Source organism: Eulemur rufifrons, chromosome 7 (assembly GCF_041146395.1).
Source record: "Eulemur rufifrons isolate Redbay chromosome 7, OSU_ERuf_1, whole genome shotgun sequence".
Lineage (NCBI taxonomy): Eukaryota > Metazoa > Chordata > Mammalia > Primates > Lemuridae > Eulemur > Eulemur rufifrons.
Window position 1 is genome coordinate 152,551,468 of NC_090989.1, and position 17,803 is coordinate 152,569,270.

At 43.5% G+C, this 17,803-nt stretch overlaps 2 protein-coding genes across 7 annotated transcripts in view; one reads left to right on the forward strand and one right to left on the reverse strand.

Annotated features, from left to right (window-relative positions):
- Nucleotides 1–3,401, reverse strand: part of KIF9 (kinesin family member 9) — a 53,539-nt gene extending 50,138 nt beyond the window's left edge. For 4 of the 5 annotated variants that reach the window (XM_069473582.1, XM_069473580.1, XM_069473579.1 and 1 more), the window contains exon 1: nt 3,078–3,401. Coding sequence is in view for 1 of the 5 variants with exons in the window: in XM_069473577.1 (XP_069329678.1) it covers nt 1,831–2,017 (187 nt within the window). In the remaining 4 variants the exon portion in view is untranslated. Of the gene's footprint in view, nt 1–1,830; nt 2,074–3,077 lie in introns of all 5 variants that reach the window. The other variant, XM_069473577.1, reaches the window with a different exon arrangement.
- A 158-nt stretch (nt 3,402–3,559) lies between these two features.
- KLHL18 (kelch like family member 18) overlaps nt 3,560–17,803 on the forward strand; it is a 51,351-nt gene continuing 37,107 nt past the window's right edge. Inside the window, exon 1 of one of the 2 annotated variants that reach the window (XM_069475612.1) lies at nt 3,560–3,697. In XM_069475612.1, the coding sequence (XP_069331713.1) occupies nt 3,569–3,697 (129 nt within the window). In that variant the 5' untranslated portion in view covers nt 3,560–3,568. The remainder of the gene's footprint in view (nt 3,698–17,803) is intronic. The other variant, XM_069475611.1, reaches the window with a different exon arrangement.

Below are 17,803 nucleotides of genomic sequence, written 5' to 3' on the forward strand. Positions count from 1 at the left end.
AAAGGATTAAATATTGGGAGAAAAAGCCAAGAACTCTAGGGAAAGCTAAGTAAAAATCTATATGTAGTCATCATTAATTGTGTTAAACCTAGTTAAGTAATATTAGAAAACAAGATCAAAGTCTATGAAATATACTAAATAATTTCATTGTTCAAAACTATTGGGCAAATTAACATAATGCAGATTTGTTTGTTTGGTTCTGCGACAGGGTCTCTCTCTCTGCCCCTCAGGCTGGAGTGCAATGGCATGATCATAGCTCACTGTAACCGAACTTTTGGGTTCAAGCGATCTTCCTGCCTCAGTCTCCCAAGTAGCTAGGACGATAGGTATGTACCACCACACTCAGCTAATTTTTATATTTTTTGTAGAGATGAGATCTTACTATGTTGCCCAGGCTGGTCTTGAACTCCTGGGCTCAAGCAATCCTCCTGCATTGAACTCTCAAAGTGCTAGGATTACAGGCGTGAGCCACTGCACCCAGCCTTAACATTTGTAAAAAACTAACTTTTAAGACCTTTATGATAAAAAAAAAATCATCCATCACAGCAATTTCTTCTTTTAATTAAATTATTTTGCTTTTATAAAAAGCACACTAAATAAACAAAGGATAGTGACATTTTACATGTAATTATCTGAGAGGTTCAATGAGTGTGACCTGACAAAAATTACTTCAGGTTTTTAAAATATTCATGTCCTTCCACATTTCCAGACACAACTTGTGGTGAACACCTGATTTCCTCTCACAATTATATCGACTACCATTAAGTGGTATTAAGTATCTCTATAGGAGCAAGTTAGACTTTTCTTTTTTTTTTTTTTAAGAGATTAGGTCCTGCTCTTGCTGGTCTTGAACTCCTGAGCTCAAGCGATCCTCCCACCTCGACCTCCCAAAGTGTTAGGATTACAGGCGTGAGCCACCATGCCCGGTCTATAGGAGCAAGTTAAATAGAGACAGGTCCTGCCCTCTCAGCTTTGTTTCAATGATGTGGATGAAACAAAACTCTTGACACCTGTTACAAGCCCTTCAGATGTCAAATTAAATAAGTAAATATGGCACTTACATATTTGCCTATTGCAGAGTGTGTGTACATTTCACAGTTTCCTCAAGTCATTGTTTCATGGAAGTCTTTATTCCTAGCCACCATAGGATCATTCAGACCTTTTGGATTTTAGAAAATGAATCTGAAAGATATTGGGGTGAGCAAGGATAATGGCTTGTCCAATTTAAGTGCTGAATTTTTGCCTGTGAAATTGAGCTCTAGAAATAACCACAAACAGTTCTAACATGAATCCCAAACTGAAGAGAACATCTCATCTACAAGTTCATTTTGATCTATGCTATTGGGAAGTTGAGACTAGAGGGAAATGTGTTTTGATGCACACTCAATTTCTAAAGTTCTCCTTTAGAACCACTCCTCACAGCAGCCCCCAAGGCCCATCTTTCTGTCTGGAGAAATTCAGATGCCACCCGGGTTGTCCTCTGAAAGGGACCATGAAGAAGAGGGGGAGCTCTGGGAGCAGGTGCCCAGGCCTCCCTACCTAAAGCCCCCACCCATCAACAGAGTAGTACAGGCCAGCTCAAAGCATTGCCCTCCCTCCTGACGCCGCCTCTTCTCTGTCCTACAATTTGCCAACATGCACATGCAGTCACTCCATCTATACTAACCATCCCAAGTCCCTCCCCTGCTTAAACCACGGCTCCAAACATGCCAGAAGCCATATCCACCTACAATAAACCTTCCCTAAGAACCATATCCCTCCTGTTAGCCTGCTACTCAGAAGCCCCTCAACACCCAGACATTTGGGGACCCCATGCCATTTTGCACTTACTGAAATACTGCTTGTTACTGTTTTTACGCCGCTTCATTTGAGTGGGTTTCGGCTCCCAAATTAAATTACAAGCTGCTTGAGGACAAGGACTGTGCCTTTTATCTCTTTTGAATCCACCCACAATGTCCAGAATAATGCCCAGCACAGAGCAGATGCTCAAGAAATGGTGGTTGGTGGTGATGGTCATGGCTGGAAGTCAGAGGGCAGCTGAATCTCCATATGTGGGTCCATCTTCAGTCACTACTGAGAGAGTCCCAAGGGGCATATGATGTCATTCTCCTCCCACACCACCTCCTACCCCAGAGGCCACAGCCCTTCCAGGAGCACACCTGCTTTCCAGGCCCAAGAAGTCGTTCAGTTCCTCATCATGCCCTCCCTTTCAGCAGAATCTTTCTCCCTCAAAACCATATGGTGAAGGCCTCTCTATTTTGGGAAACACCCTTAAATATTTGCAGTGTAACAAAGTGAGCCTCTGAGAGGTCACCAGGAGACCTCCATGCTGAGGGGCCCCCGGTTTCCTCACATTGGGGGTGGAAATGAACAGAATTGCCACCAAGCAATCCTCAAAGCTCGACAAGAGAAGGGGGAGCATCTGGTGGGACAGTAAGCACCACGTAAGTCCCTAACTTCCAGGTCTCCTGCCCAGACTAGGAGTTCTCAAGGGGAACCCTTACGGTTACTGCAATGGCAGCAGCAGCACCTGAACCCAAAATATAGGGTCCAGCTGTACCTGGCCTTGGGCTGAACACAAGTCTGGGATCTTGGCAAACTAGCCTTTTTCTTTTTTCTCACCCAATGTGCTGGACCCCTGTGTGGAGCCTGGGCGGCAGTGGGCCTTGAGCCCATTCCCGTCCCTCTCTGGAGATGTTTCCTCATCTGTAAAGCGAAGGGCTCGAATTGGTGATCCCGAAGCCCCCTCCAGTTCGAAAACTGACGAATACAGAAGAGTCCAGACGACTTCTGGCCCCTTGCCTCACGCTCCCTGTGTCCTCTGTGTCCTGGGCGCGACGTGGGATCGTCGTGGGGTCAAGGAACATTAGCTCCAAAGACCTCAAGTTGCGGCTAGGTTGAAAGGGGCTCCGCAACGTCGCGCCCTCCTACGCCTAGGTTTAGCAGAGGAGCGAGCCAAGCCGGGAACTCCCGGATAGAGCGGTTGTTCGGGCCCCAGCCACCGTCAGCTGTCCGGGCGCACACCCCTCTCCGGCCTGTCTTCTCCCCACCCCCACTGGCGCGCGGCCCCTGCTTACCACTCGCGAGGCAGCGGAGCTCCCAGAGCGCGACAGCCTCAACTGCAGATACCCAAGCCCAGCACGCGACCTGGATTTCTCCACGCAAGGACGCCAGGTTGTGTACAAAGTCGCCATGGCAACGGGCTGCTTCCGGGGATTCCGGAAGTGTCGGGGGTGGCGGAAACGGAGTCCGAGATCCTACGTCTAGGATACGGTATGATCATGGTAGAGTCAAGAAGACGAGAGATGGGGCCTGTTAATCTAGAAAGACTGCAGCAGCTGCATACGCGGAGTCAAGGTCAGGATAGAGAGGAAAAGAAGGCTGCGTATGAACCAGGAAGCAGGGCAGTGGGGCTTCCGGCGCAGAGGCGTTTGCCACTACGGCGGCCGCGCAGGCCCGTCCTATTCCAGCTCCGCGCTCTGTGCGGCTGTCGGCGTGTTCCGTCGCCCCGCCTTGGTTCGTGTGGAGCCGGCCGGCCAGGCCTGCGCAGTTGCGGCGGCCGGGGAAGATGGTGGAGGACGGCGCGGAGGAGCTGGAGGACCTGGTGCACTTCTCGGTGTCCGAGTTGCCTAGTCGCGGCTACGGCGTCATGGAGGAGATCCGGCGACAGGGCAAGCTGTGCGACGTGACGCTCAAGGTACCGCGGGATGGGCGGCAGCTGCGGACTGAGGAAAAAGGGGCCAAGCGGGGAGAAAAGGGGGCGGAGGACAGGGGAAAGGAGGTCGAGCGGGGAGAAGGGTAGAGGGAAGAGGTTGAAGAGGGACCGAGTAGGAGAGGGTGAGTGGGGCCGAGTGGGGAGGAGAAGAGGAACCGCCTTTCAGCCCTTGGAAGGAAAGGTTGAGAGGTACACCGCTTAGGCCCTTGGAGAGGGAGACATTGGGGTGCCCGCGTCCCTTTTCTGTCTCACAGAAAAGAGAAAATGGACTTACAGCCCCTCTATGGAGGAAGGGGCGGTGGCTGGCTCCACATTCTGATGCACCACTGAAGCATCTTCTCTTGTCATCGTAGACATTTCTTTGTGACCCTCCGAAGTTGGCTGTGCTGTTGTAGAACAGAAGGTTTCTCCTTAGGAGTCATTGCCTGCCCTTGATTGTTAGATTACTACTTTGTCTCTAAAGAGCTTTTAAAATTTGATCTTGGAAATTTTTGAGGTGGTAAGCTACTCTGTCCCACACTGGATGGCACCAAGAACCACCACTACGATAAAGGTCCCAGAGGCTGGGCTGGTGGGCTGTGTGGGGAGAGGGATGCTGACATCAAGAGGGGAAAATATCTTAACCACCTGTTCCCCAGCAGCATTCTGGTCACAAGAGCCAGACTTCCTCCTGTGCTTTGGGTCCTTTCCTACCAGAGAGGCAAGCTGTGCTGCTGAGCCATGTGCTCCAGTTGGGGAGATGATGCCGCAAGTGGTGTTCCCTGTTGGGCTTTGGCTGCAAGGCTCTCAGCATGTGTGAGTGATCCCCTGTTTAAAAACAAAACAAAACAAAACAAAGCAGTATTCAGAGATCTGTTTGCTCTTCTAATTTTTACGTGGTTAAGGAAACTTTTCTTTTTCCACATATTTGAGTCAGACTTCTGGAGGTGGTAGAGTAGTATGGTTAGGAGTACAGCTTTGGAGACAGGAGGATTTGGATTAAAATCCTAGTTGTAACCTTGAGCAAGTTACTTAATCTCTCTAAGCCTCAGTTTTCCAAAGGTAAAAATAGGGATGATTCCTAATTCGCAGTATTAGTGTGAGGGTTAAATGAGAAAATTTGTGGTATTTGTATTATATCTGGCAAAATTTTTTCATCACTCTAAATGCCTCCTTATGGAGGTTGGTTTTCCAGGAGAGGAGTGAAATGGCCCAAGAAGGGGCAGGGTCTTCTCTGATGGGTGAAGAGAACCAAGAGGATTGAGAAGAGAAAACAGAGCTGGACAAAAAGAAGGCAGAGGAAGTAAAAATAAATGAGACATTTTTGTCAACAGTGATTACATGGTGGAAGATGTTGATGCCACTAAAAGAAAGATCTGATTGTGGTGGTAACGTTTGGTTTCAGAAGAGACTAGTGAAAAGCAGTAATAGGGGAGAATTTTTTGAATTAAGATTTAGTCTGGGCCGGGCGCGGTGGCTCACGCCTGTAATCCTAGCACTCTGGGAGGCCGAGGTGGGCGGATCGTTTGAGCTCAGGAGTTCGAGACCAGCCTGAGCAAGAGCGAGACCCCATCTCTACTAAAAATAGAAAGAAATTATATGGACAGCTAAAAATATATATAGAAAAAATTAGCCGGGCATGGTGGCACATGCCTGTAGTCCCAGCTACTCGGGAGGCTGAGACAGGAGGATCGCTTGAGCTCAGGAGTTTGAGGTTGCTGTGAGCTAGGCTGACGCCACGGCACTCACTCTAGCCTGGAAACAGAGTGAGACTCTGTCTCAAAAAAAAAAAAAAAAAAAAAAAAGATTTAGTCTGTAAGGGTGAGCCAGGGAAAGCTTGTAAGACAGAAGAAAAAAGGACGTGACAAAGTCACAGATACTTCTACATAAATTAAAGTATTATAGTACATTTTGCCTCTGCATCTGATGCAAGTACAGAATATAGCAAACTTGAGGCAGAAAAATGCTTGTATGATTTTTCCACTCAAATGCTTTTTGTTTATTCAAAGGGACAAGTATATTATGCAACATAGTTAAACTGAGAGGGTCCAGTTTGAATTGCTGTGTTAGTTTCAAGGATCTGGGACATAAGGACCAGTATAAGGGAATAAGCCAGAGCTGGACAGGACTGTAAATAGCATTTATTTCATTGGTTTTGAAACTATTCAGTATAGCCTGAGGAGTAGCTCAGTAGCAATGTGATAGTGGGGGCCAGGAAAAAGGCTCTGTCGCATCTCTCTACCCTCCACCAGAGCTGCTCTGTGAAATCTGTCTTGGTCTCTCTCTTACTTAATAGAGTCTTCCCTAAAATATCTGGTGATTCCAGTCTGTTTTTCAAATAAACAGGCACTGAAAAGCTGGTTGGAAGCTTTTTGGTGTGGGTTGGTTTATAATGGGCCTGCCTGTAGGGCAGTGGTTCTCAAACTTTAGCAGGCTTTATAATCACCTGGTGGCTCGTGAAAATACTGGTTTTTGGGCCTCACCCAGAATTTCTGCTTTATTAGGTCTGGCCTGGACCCAAAAATTTACATTTCTGACAGGTTCCCTAGTGTTACTACTCCTCGTGGGGAACTACACTCTGAAAGCCATGGCTATAGGCTGAGTCCATAGATCTTCCTTCAGGCTTCATTCTTCCTAGGTTGTATAAGCCTGGCTGTTATTCTGGGGACCTTATGGTGGGAAGGGACTGGGGGCTCTCCCTTCTGTATGCAGAGACTTTCACTTAATCCCTCTGAATGGTGCTACTTCCATATCTTCAGTGGTACCCTGGTTATCGAAGTCTAGAGTCTCTAGTTTATCCTGTCCAAAGAGTAAACCTTCAGTCTTCTGCTAGGGCAGTGATGGAGCAGTTGCTTGCCTGGGGAGAGGACCAGTACTTTTCTGTTTTCAGCTCCTCCTCGTGCTAGCATCTTCTGAGGAAACTGGTGCCTCCAGTGGTTGAATTTTGGAGGGGGTTCTGCAGTGTCCTGCCATCTGCAGCACTCAGTATTCTCTATCTAGGTCAGTTACTACTCATTCATTTGTTTTTCATCTTCTAAAATTTTGTTGACCATTCTAATCTGTCTCTCTCTGCTTCTTTTCCTTTGGAGGTTTACTGTTCCTTGATCATTGGTCTGAGAAGGAATATTACACAGATTCTGGAGTCTGACTGCCTAGGTTTGCATTCTGCTTCTGCCACTGATTAGCTGTGAAAACTTGAGCAACTTCTTTAAGCACTGGTGATTCGTTTTCTTCATCTGTAAAATGGGGTTCATCACCTACTTGAGTGATGAAGATTCTATTAGTTAATATACTTGAAATAATCATGTAGGAAATGCTTAGTAAGTAGTATATATAAAGAATAAATAATAATTTAATGGAGTTTTTAGAAGTGGAGATAAATGCATGCATTCATCCTGCCATTTTGAATTTGATTTAGCTTCTGATGAAATTGAGATTTTATTTTATTGATTGATTGATTGAAACAAGGTCTTGCTCTGTTGCCTGGGCTAGAGTACCTTGGTGTGATCATAGCTCACTGCAGCCTCGAAGTCAAGTGATCCTCCTTTCTTGGCCTCCCAAAGTACTAGGATTATAGGTGTGTGTTACCATACCTGGCTGGATGATTTTAAATGAAGAAAATGTTCATTGCCTTAAAAGATTTTGCAAACCCCTGCTCTACTTAAATAGCTTGCATTTTATAGATGGGGACCCAAGCCCAAAAGGGGAAGGGACTTGTCCAAGCTCACAGACTGAATTAGGTATAACTAGGACTAGACTCCTCGTCTCCATATGCAGGGTCAGATGTTCTTTCAGGCTCTCCTGTTGCTTGCCTCTTCTGTCACTGGCAGTAACTAAACTGATTTCAGCTGCTACCATGTGAGTTTACCTCAGGTCTACTGTGCTCATCCTTAACATCATGTCATCTTTTCTATCTTTTGGAGTTTTTTAGTGTGAAAGTGAGTATTAGTAGGCATATCACATTCTCAAAATTCACTGCCAACACTTGAATCTAGACTTAATTTCCTTTTTGGAAATATTTGAAATTTAAATTCCCTGGGAGCCTGTTGGATAGTTAGGTAGAGATATGACAGAAAAAAATATTATATTAGCTTTTTTAAAAAGTCACATTCTCTATCTTTGGTGACTTGGACCTATTATCAGAAAAAGTCCATCATCCATTTCTTTGCAAATCCCTTTATATTAAAGGTTAGGAGAATAGTAGTGCAAGACTTCGTGGCAACCTATGGTATAAGGTTTGGTCTGGGTAGAGAGGTTTGCATTCACGGAGGCTCTTACCCCCTCTTCTCAATGGTTGGTTTCATCTCCTTTCATCTGGGCTGCCAGGAACCCAAGGCTCAGGCAGTGTCGTCAGGTTAACCTGGGTCCATCCATTTGGGCAGACTCCTCAGATTTAATGAGTGTTCTTACTCATAAGATCTGGAGCCACCAGGTTCCTATATTTCTATCCTCCCCTCACCTCACATAATCATTTCCTTTTTCTATATTTATGAGAGCAGAATGGGGTCACCAAAGCTGTGTATTATAGACCTATAAGCTTAGAGGAGAGTGGCATTCCCTATGTATACACATACACTGTTTTGCAACCACTGATAAATGGTTCCTAAAAGATCTGCTGCCATCAGTCTTCTCAGCATTTTCCCAAGGCCGCTGCTGAGATTTTTAACCTGGATCTGAGAATTTAACCTTTAGAAGAAATGTCTCTTCCATGGGTGAAAGGCACAGTATTAGAATATTTCCTTTTGACCCACTAAATGCACACACACAATTTTCACTGAATCTGGATTTGAGAGCTATGCATTGGAGTCTAGAATCTTGCCCAATTTGTTGTCACCACTGGCTTTATGATGAAAGAGTAGGTGGAGGAGGATGTCAGGAAATGAAGTAAGGACTTGTTGATGCATGCCGTTTGTATGTTATGTGTAGTGTAGAGAGTTACACAGGGATAATTATAGAGCTAGAATAATCGTATTAAAAGGAGCTGTAGAGGTTCCCTATCAAAGCCATTCCTTTTACAGATTAAAAAACCCCTCAGGCTTAGAGCTATTAAGGGATTTGCCCAAGGCACAAAGCTATATTAGCTGAGATCTAACACAGCTGTTTACTGGTGGAAGTGATGCTTTTACATCTTCTATCAGATTACTCACCTGCCCTGCTGATAGTATGAAACAGAGTAGGGAACAAGCCATCTTTAGTCATTTTTGAGCATGGAACGTAGTGATATGAATGTCCAGGTGCAACACCACTGTTCTGTTTCAACAGAGAAGAAAGATGCAGGCTTCCTCAGCTAGTCTTCTAGACATGAATTCTTGACTCTCTGATTTTGAAATGACATTGTATTGGAAAACTTGTGTATCTGAATATTGTTCATTCCCAGGGTTTTCTGTTGACTTTTTTCAGATAGTTGGGTTCATCTTCAGCCTTTTCTCTTTCTAATGAGCAATTAGAACTGAAAGAAAGAGTATGATCCTTGAGGGGCAGGGTTCTTGTGATATGAATTTCATATTTGTCAAAAATTCAGTTTTGATCTCTTTCTTGTTTAAGCTATGTTGTGGGTAATGCTGTTAAATTTGGACACCAGCTAGATGAGAGAGCTTGATGCTGCCTGACATGAGTGGGGAAAGAGAGTTGGAGGTACAGCCTGGACAATCTGTTACCAGCCAAGCAACATTCATTGGGTTCACCCTGAGGCTCTGGAGCTTGGCCAACTATCTGACTGGGTGAATTTAAGAAGCCTATGTTTTGGGATGTTTCTTACTGCAGACAATTCCTTTATTATTTTGTACATGAGACACCATCATTTGCACCTTGGCCCCTGGTTTAGCTGGTAGGCTGGTTGATAGAAAATGAAACCACATTGTTTTTCTAAAAGTGTGTTTCCAGCCCTTCCTAAATTACAAGCGTGGTGTCTACCTTTACACTTTAGACTTGTTGAGTGTTAGCACTCTCATTGCCTCTTTGGCATGGAACCAGCTAGCCTCCGTGAGGTTAGCTTAGGAAGAGCTTAGGAAGAATACTCAAGTAGCTGATTATATCACCACTTGTTTCCGGTTGGGGACAAAATGGGGTGAACTAAGGTGTGTGAACTAGGAGTTGGCAAACATTTTCTGTAAAGGACTAGATAGTAAATATTTTAGGATTTATGGTTAATAATGGTTTTAGTTGCAACTACTCAACTCTGTGATGTTGTAGTACAAAAGCAGCCTTACACAATACATAAACAAATGGATGTGACTGTTCCAATGACACTTTACTTACACAAACAAGCATGAACTAAATCCCTTGGCTATAGTTTACTGACCTTTGTCGTATACTGATACAGCCTTTATAAAATTTAAGGTTTTTGGAATAGGTAACAATTCTTTTGTTGTCCCAATGTATACTCCTATGGTTTCAACACAGTATCTAGGAATTGGGAGCATCTCTTGTTAAAGAGTACAGATGAACATGAAGTGAAGAACTGTTTTTTCCAGCTTATTGCCGGTGATCATGGGACTGTGCTGGTTGGTAAGTGAATAACTGACATAGGAGAAGTTACTGTTAAATTTTGCATCTCATCTTGTAGCTCTGCTGGAACTTGAAGCAGAGTGTTTCCAAAGTGTTAACTAAAGACACTATGTTCCCTTTCTGTCTCAATTGAAGCTGAGGGTGCTTAGCTACCTGCACAATGGCAGGCCAGAGGAAACCATGATGGCTGCTATGTTCCAGTAGAACAAACTGTCTCTGTTCAGGTCCTTGAAAGTAAGGGTCAGAGTTTGGGCTTCGGCAGGCAAAGTAGAGGATCAGTAGTTCAAATATGACCCAATAGAGTGGTATGTGTGGGCAGAGTGTGCTGAATATCTGATCAAAACACAAAAATGCTTTTCAGAAAAATAAGTTCAAGAACAGATACTTGTACACCCGTGTTCACAGCAGCATTCACAATAGCCAAAAGGTAGAAGCAACCCAAGGGTCCTTCAATGGATGAATGGATAAACAGAATATGGCATATACATACAGTGGAATATTATTTAGCCTTAAAAAGAAAGGAAATTCTGCTATAACATGGATGAACCTTGAAGACCTATGCCAAGTGACATAAGCCAGTCGTTAAAGGGACAAATGTTGTGTGATTCCACTTATATGAGGTCCTAGGAGTAGTCAGATTCATAAAGACTAAAAGTAAAATCGTGGTTGCCAGAGTCTGGGAAGAGGGAGAATTGGGGAGTTACTGTTTAATGGGTGCAGAGTTTCCTTTTGTGAAAATGAAAAAGTTCTGAAGATGGTTAGTGGTAATGGTTGTAGAACAATGTGAATGTATTCAATGCCACACAACTGTACACTGAAAAATGATTGATATGGTAAATTTTATGTTATTTGTATTTTATTGCAATAAAAAAGAGAGATAATAAACTCAAGAAGACTTGTCATCAGGTGGGCAAGTGAGGTTGCTTATAGTGCTTTGTGACTCTATAGACACTAAAAACAGAATTTATCTGTTTCCAAACCTACTGATCAGAAACATTTGATACTAAGGAATTATCTTTCCTACTCTTTATTTTTTGCAGTGAGTGTACTGCCTCAGCTGTTAAGTGCCAAATTGTATTAGCTCAGCCCTGTAGCTGCACTTCAAATGGTTCCTTAAAAGGAATGCCTTCTAAGAGATACATATTTAAGTGATGTGCACATGTTGTGAGCTTATTTTTCTTGTGTTGGTTTATAAGATCTAAATGTCCTGTAACCTTGATGGAGCTATCCTGAGGACCAGCGAAACACTCTGTGCTACCATGTCTTCCAAGTAAAGGTGCGTTGTCATAGTCTACAAATAACTAATAGCTTTCAAATCTATATCTCTACCCCTTATTTTGCTCTCAGTTGGTAGACCTGCATTTCCATTTGTCCTATGGATCCTCAATTTTGTCCAAAATGAATCCTCTTGCCCTTCTAAACCGTCCCTTCTTTTGTTTCCTTTGTGGAAGGATGGCACACCGTCCATCTAGTCATGTATGATTGAAACTCTGGAATTGGCTTTGGCTCACCCTCTCTTTTATGTGTATTTTGTGGCACTTATCACAGTAGCAATTACATAATTATTTATAGTATTGTAACTCCATGAGAGTGTGTGACTGAATTATTTACTGAGATGTCTACATAATAGGTGCTCAGTAAACCACTGTCCTAATTGAGATCCTCCACCTTTTACCTAACCTAGGATTGCACGTTGGGAGAATTCTTACAGACCCTTTAGGGAATGATCCTTGTTCTGCTAACAGATTGTTTTTCTTCAGACTTAGCTCTGCTCTTGTTCTGCTCTGAGTGGCTTCCCATTTCCTTTTCATTCAACAGTATACTCGGCAGATATGTCAGCACCTTGCATTCCTTTTAAGGAACCATTTGAAGTGCAGCTACAGGGCTGAGCTAATACAATTTGGCTCTTAACAGCTGAGGCAGCACACTGCAAAAAATAAAGAGTAGGAAAGATAATTCCTTAGTATCAAATGTTTCTGATCAGTAGGTTTGGAGGTAGTCCTCTCTGCTATCCTCCCCTAGTTGCCCATGGTCTTCTCCTGCATCAGGCAGCTGTCTCTTTGTGACCTATGTTCTCCATCTTCTGGGCTTTTGCTCTACTATTCCTTTGGCTTAGAGTATCTGCTCACATCTGCCAGGCAGAGTCCTTTCCGTGCTTCAAGGCTCCTTTCATATTTTGTGTTCTCAAGGGACCCATGCATGCCATCTTCTTTCTTTTGCCCTATGCTGTCACAGTGGGGGTTGTGTGAAGTCCCAGCTGTCTGAAGACAGTCTTCTCATATCCTTCCAGATGTAGTTACTCTCTCCCTCTTCCCTTGTACTTAAACCCTCATTACTCAGTGTTGTCTTTGGACCAGTAGCATCAGCATCACCAGGGAGCCTATTAGAAATGTGGAATTTCAGGTCCTGCTTTAGACTTACTGAACTAAACTCTGGTGATTCTTACATTCTGTGCACACGAAAGTTTAAGAAGCATTGACTTTACACATTGCTTCTATTCTCTTTGCCATACTGAACAGAGTGTAAATGCGTTTGAGTGGTTTTTCTTCCCCTCTATATGTTGAACCCTGGGAGCACGTGACCCATCTAAAGCATAGTTCTTAGTATGTTTCAGGCGCTCAAATTGTTTGCTGAATTACCCTAACAGCCCCCTGGCATTATTTCAGATGCTCTTTTAGTCAGCATACTATAGAAGTGCATTTAACTGTGTATGATGCTTTTCTAGATGCATGAGGCACCCTGCTATAAATGGGAGTCAGCCTTTGTCTTTGATGTTTATAGATTAGTAGAGGAGATAGATACCTATCAATTAATTATGAGATAAGACAGAGTATGGGAAATTCTGTAACTGCACAGGTATCACCAGAGGCCTAAGAGAACACCAAAGGGTGGCAGTTGCTTACAATTCACAGCATTTGTGACTATTTCATGGAAAGGATGGTACTTAATTGCTACCTTGCAGGATGAATAGAACTTTGACAGACAGACACCAGTGGGAAAAGACATTCCAAGAGGGGAGTGTGAGTGTGGAAAAAAAATGCAAACTCAACATATGTTTTTTCCTATTCTCTCACTAAACAACTACAGTCAGCACAGAAGACTTCTTTGACCAAATGCATGGGGCTATTTCTGTACCAACAAGCAAGTAATTAATTCTGCAGCAGACACCAACTGGGTATCCTCTAGTTCAGTCCTAACACTAACTGGAGATAGTGTCAGATCCCATAGTTTGAGGGCTCAGTTCCCAAAGCTGCCCCCACGCCCCAGATACCAGTCGTAAGTCTGGGCTTCAAGAATTTCTGACGTACTGGCTTCGAGATGGGGTTCCCCTGACCCCTTTTCAGGTTTGATTAATTTGCTAGAGTGACTTACAAAGCTTAGGGAAGCACTTACATTTACTGATTCATTTTAAAGGATATTACAAGGATACAGATTAAGAGATGCATAGGGCAAGGTATGGGAGAAGGGGTGCAGAGTTCCTATACCCTCCCTCAGTGCACCACCCTCCAGAATCCTCCATGTATTCAGCTTTCTGGAAGCTCTGTGAACCCTGTCCTCTCGGGCCTTTTATGGTAGATTCATTGGATAGGTGTGGTTGAAGCATGAACAACCATGTAAAATGTATTTGGAGAAAAAGGGTATGATCTAATACTGATAGACTAACTGGGGAAACCCAGCAAGGCCTGTCTGTTCAGATTCTTCTGGCTTCCGTACAGCATTCCTTCCTCCAGGTTATGGGGCAGGGCCCTCTCTGGAATGAGGGTTTTATGAACCACAATCGGATTATAGTCCTGCCTTGGACAGGTGAAAGGAGGGCAGGAGAAGATCAGAGAGAGAGAGATTCTGTTTCTTAAGGGCTGAGACCTAAAGCACCCCAACGTTATAACAAGTCTGTAACAAGGGCTATGGGAGTTATGAAGCAGAAACTGTGAATGAGATATAGATAGATATAGATAGATAGATAGATCACAGGGAAAGTCTGTTCAAAGGCCCAGGCATTAGAGTGCACATATAGTATGTTTCCCAAATAAGTAAGACATGGAGGACCAAGGTAGAAGGCAAGATTGAAGAGGTGGTTTGGATGCAAACTGTGAACTCCTTGAATTCTCATGGTGAGGAGTCTGGACTGGTAAGGAACATCTGTAAATCACTTGATGTTGGTACAATTAGATGTTCAGTGGTTCCTGAGGACTCTGCCTTCCCATCTCCCTCCCTTTCCTCATTCTGCCTTGCTAGATGTGGGTGGTAGAGGTGATGGGGAGAGTTTGGAAGAGGTGGGGACAGGCCTGAATGTTTTAGCTAGCTCTTTATATGGGACTGTAGCCCCAGGTCTTTTTTTAGTGTGAGCTGGTCAGCCACTTCCTCCCTCACCCCCTTCCTGAGTCACTACCCTAAAGCAGAGAGACCAAAGCTCCATCAATAGAGGGTTCAGACAGAGTGCTTTAAAATGTCATCAAAACCTCAGACTGAGCTCAGGATGTTTTATTTTATTTGCGATCAGTTTCTCAACCCCATGAGTTTATGAGGGCTCATCATTTCTGCTTATGGTGGGATGGATGAGTGTCCCTCTGCCCATGTTCTGGGCTGGCAGTCAGGCCATCAGCATTCAAGGTGAAGGGACTCCCCCCACCCCCATTTCCTTATATGCCATCTTGTTAGAAACCCACCTGGTGGGCTTGTTTATTCCTTTAGAACTGGGAATGCACTGTTAGCCTGGAAGTCAGTACCTCCACAAGTTGGCCCTAAGCCTTATCATCTTTTTCTTGAGCCTTTTACTTCAGCCAACTGAATTTTCGGGCAAGGTTAGAGAGTAACACTCCCTACCTATACTTTTCCACCTTTGAGCTCCCACTTTGTCTAGCTCCACCAGTCACGAGCCTGAAGGTCAACAGTTAAAGAGAAGAGGTAAAATTCATCAAAAATTTTGTTACTTGTTTGTATCTCAGATGAAGGACTTTTAGATGAAATAGGCTTTAGGATTCATTAAGTACTTGAGTGTGAGGCACTGTGTTAAGCGCTAGGACATGACCTCCCTTTCTGTGGGAAGAATATTCAGTCTGGATGGAGAGACACTTATTAGGGACGATATAATGTGTGCCGTAGTGGTGGCTTGTACCAGGTGCAACATGAAGGAGAAAGCTGACTGCTTGGAAGTCAGGCCCTTCAGAGGAGGGAACGTTTGAGCTGAGCCTTCAAGGATGAAGAGTAATTCACTGAGCTGAAAAATAAGGCGATAAGAATACAAACAAAGGGGAACGGGACAGTTTGAGGGAATTGCCAGCAATTTAGAAGAGAGGCATGGTGGAGGATAAAACTGGATGGGGTAGCTTAGGGCTGGTTTAGGGTTTGGATCTGACTTATAGGTAGTAGGGAGCCCCCCCAAAATGGGGCTGACATGACCAGATTTTATTACATGTTGACTCATTCAGAAATTTCATTCATTCAACAAATACTGAATGTTAATTGTCAGACTGTTCCATGGTACATGAAACATACAAATATTGTTCTCATGGTGGAACTCATATTTTGGTAAGGATAGGTAAGGATATAATTATCAGGTCAACACTATTTGCTCTTATCAAGGTTACCGATGACCTCTACAATACAGAGCTATTCCATAACCACAGAGATCTCCCATGTGCCACCCTCTTATAGTCACAGCCGTCCCCCTGCCCACCCACCATTCCTAATATCTGGCAACCACTGATTTGTTCTTTACTTCTTATTCTGAGACTGTTATATAAGTAGAATCATAGTGTGTGTGACCTTTTGAGATTGGCTTTTTTGACTCAGCTCAGTGCCCTTGAGGTCCATCCAAATTATTGCATGTGTTGATAGTTTTTTCCTTTTATATTTCTGAGTAGTATTCCATGGTATAGTTGTACCACACTTTGTTTAACCATTTACCCATTGAAGGACATTTTCTAGTCCTTGTCTCTCCTGCTCTCTCTCCCCTATCAGTTCTATTTCTCTGGAGAGCCCTAATTAATCCAGTGAATGATCCAGTTCTTTTGCATCCTCACCAGCATTTGGTATTACCACTATTTTTTATTTTAGCCATTCTGTTAAATGTGTAGTGATATGTCATTGTGATTTTAATTTGTATTTCCCTATTGGGTAATGATATTGGACATCTTTTCATGTGTTTATTTACCATCTGTACCATCCCATCTGTATATCCTTTTGGATGAAATATCTCTTCATGTCTTTTGCCCATTTTCTCATTGGATTGCTTTTTGCTTTTTTTTTTTTCTTTTTTAAAGGCCAGGATCTCACTCTTTTGCCCAGGCTGGAGTGGAGTACAGTGGCATGATCATAGATCACTGCAGCCTCAGACTCCTGGGCTCAAGCAATCCTCCCACCTCAGCCTCCCAAGTAGCTGGGACTATAGGCATGCACCACTATGCCTGGCTGATTTTTATTTATTTATTTTTTTTAAAGAAATAGGGGTCTCATTATGTTGCCCAGGCTGGTCTCAAACTCCTGGCTTCAAGTGATCTTCCTGCCTCAGCCTTGCAAAGTGCTGGGATTACAGGCATGAGCCACTGCGCCTGGTCTCCTCAATGATTTTCTTAATGGCCTCTGGGGATTCATCTGCTGCCTCTTGGTCAGCAGAAGCTGCTTCTCCTATTATCTTGACCTTTTTTTTTTCTTTTCTTTTTTTTTTTTTTTTGAGACAGAATCTTGCTCTGTCAGCAGGGCTAGAATGCAGTGGCATCATCGTAGCTCACTGTAACCTCAAACTCCTGGGCTCAAGTAATTCTCCTGCGTCAGCCTCCTGAGTAGCTGGGCCTACAAGTACCTGCTACCATGCCCAGCTAATTCTTCTATTTTTTGTAGAGACAGGGTCTTTCTCTTGCTCAGGCTTGTCTTAAACTCCTGAGCTCAAGCAGTCTTCCTGCCTCGGCCTCCCAGAGTGCTAGGATAACAGGCATGAGCTACCACACCCGGTCTATCTTGACATTTTTAAAGCAAAATCTCTTTCTAAACTTACCAAACCATCCTTTGCTGGAATTAAATTCTGCAGCTTTAGATCCTTCACCTTTCTTTTGCTTTAAGTTGTCATATAATGACTTTACTTTTTATTGAATTATACTAGAGTCTATAGGTATGCCTTTCTTATGGTAATTCTGTACCCACATTAAACCTGCATTTTCAATATGAAATTAAAAAAAAGTATTTCTCAAAAAGTACAAGTTTTTCACACGTGCTGGCATAGCTATAGTGCCAGCTTCATGAATTTCTTTGTCTTATTTTACAGTGATCATTATGTTAGATTCATTTATCTTGAATGGCAGGCAACTGCAGCTGTAGACCTCAATCTAGGGTACATATCAAGCAATTCAGCTTTTTCTTATAATGTCATGATCTTTCTCTGCTTCTTGGAAGCACTTCCAGCATCATCAATGCCACTTCCCATGGGTCCCAGTAAACCTAGTGTTATGCAAGGTTTACGATATTGCACTAAACACCATGAAAAATATGCAAGAACTGCAAGAGATCACTTTTTATTGTGATATGCAATTTACTGGAGAGATGAACTGCTCACATGGAGATGATCAGCATCATACAGCATTTTAAGCGAATCCTTGTAACACTTGA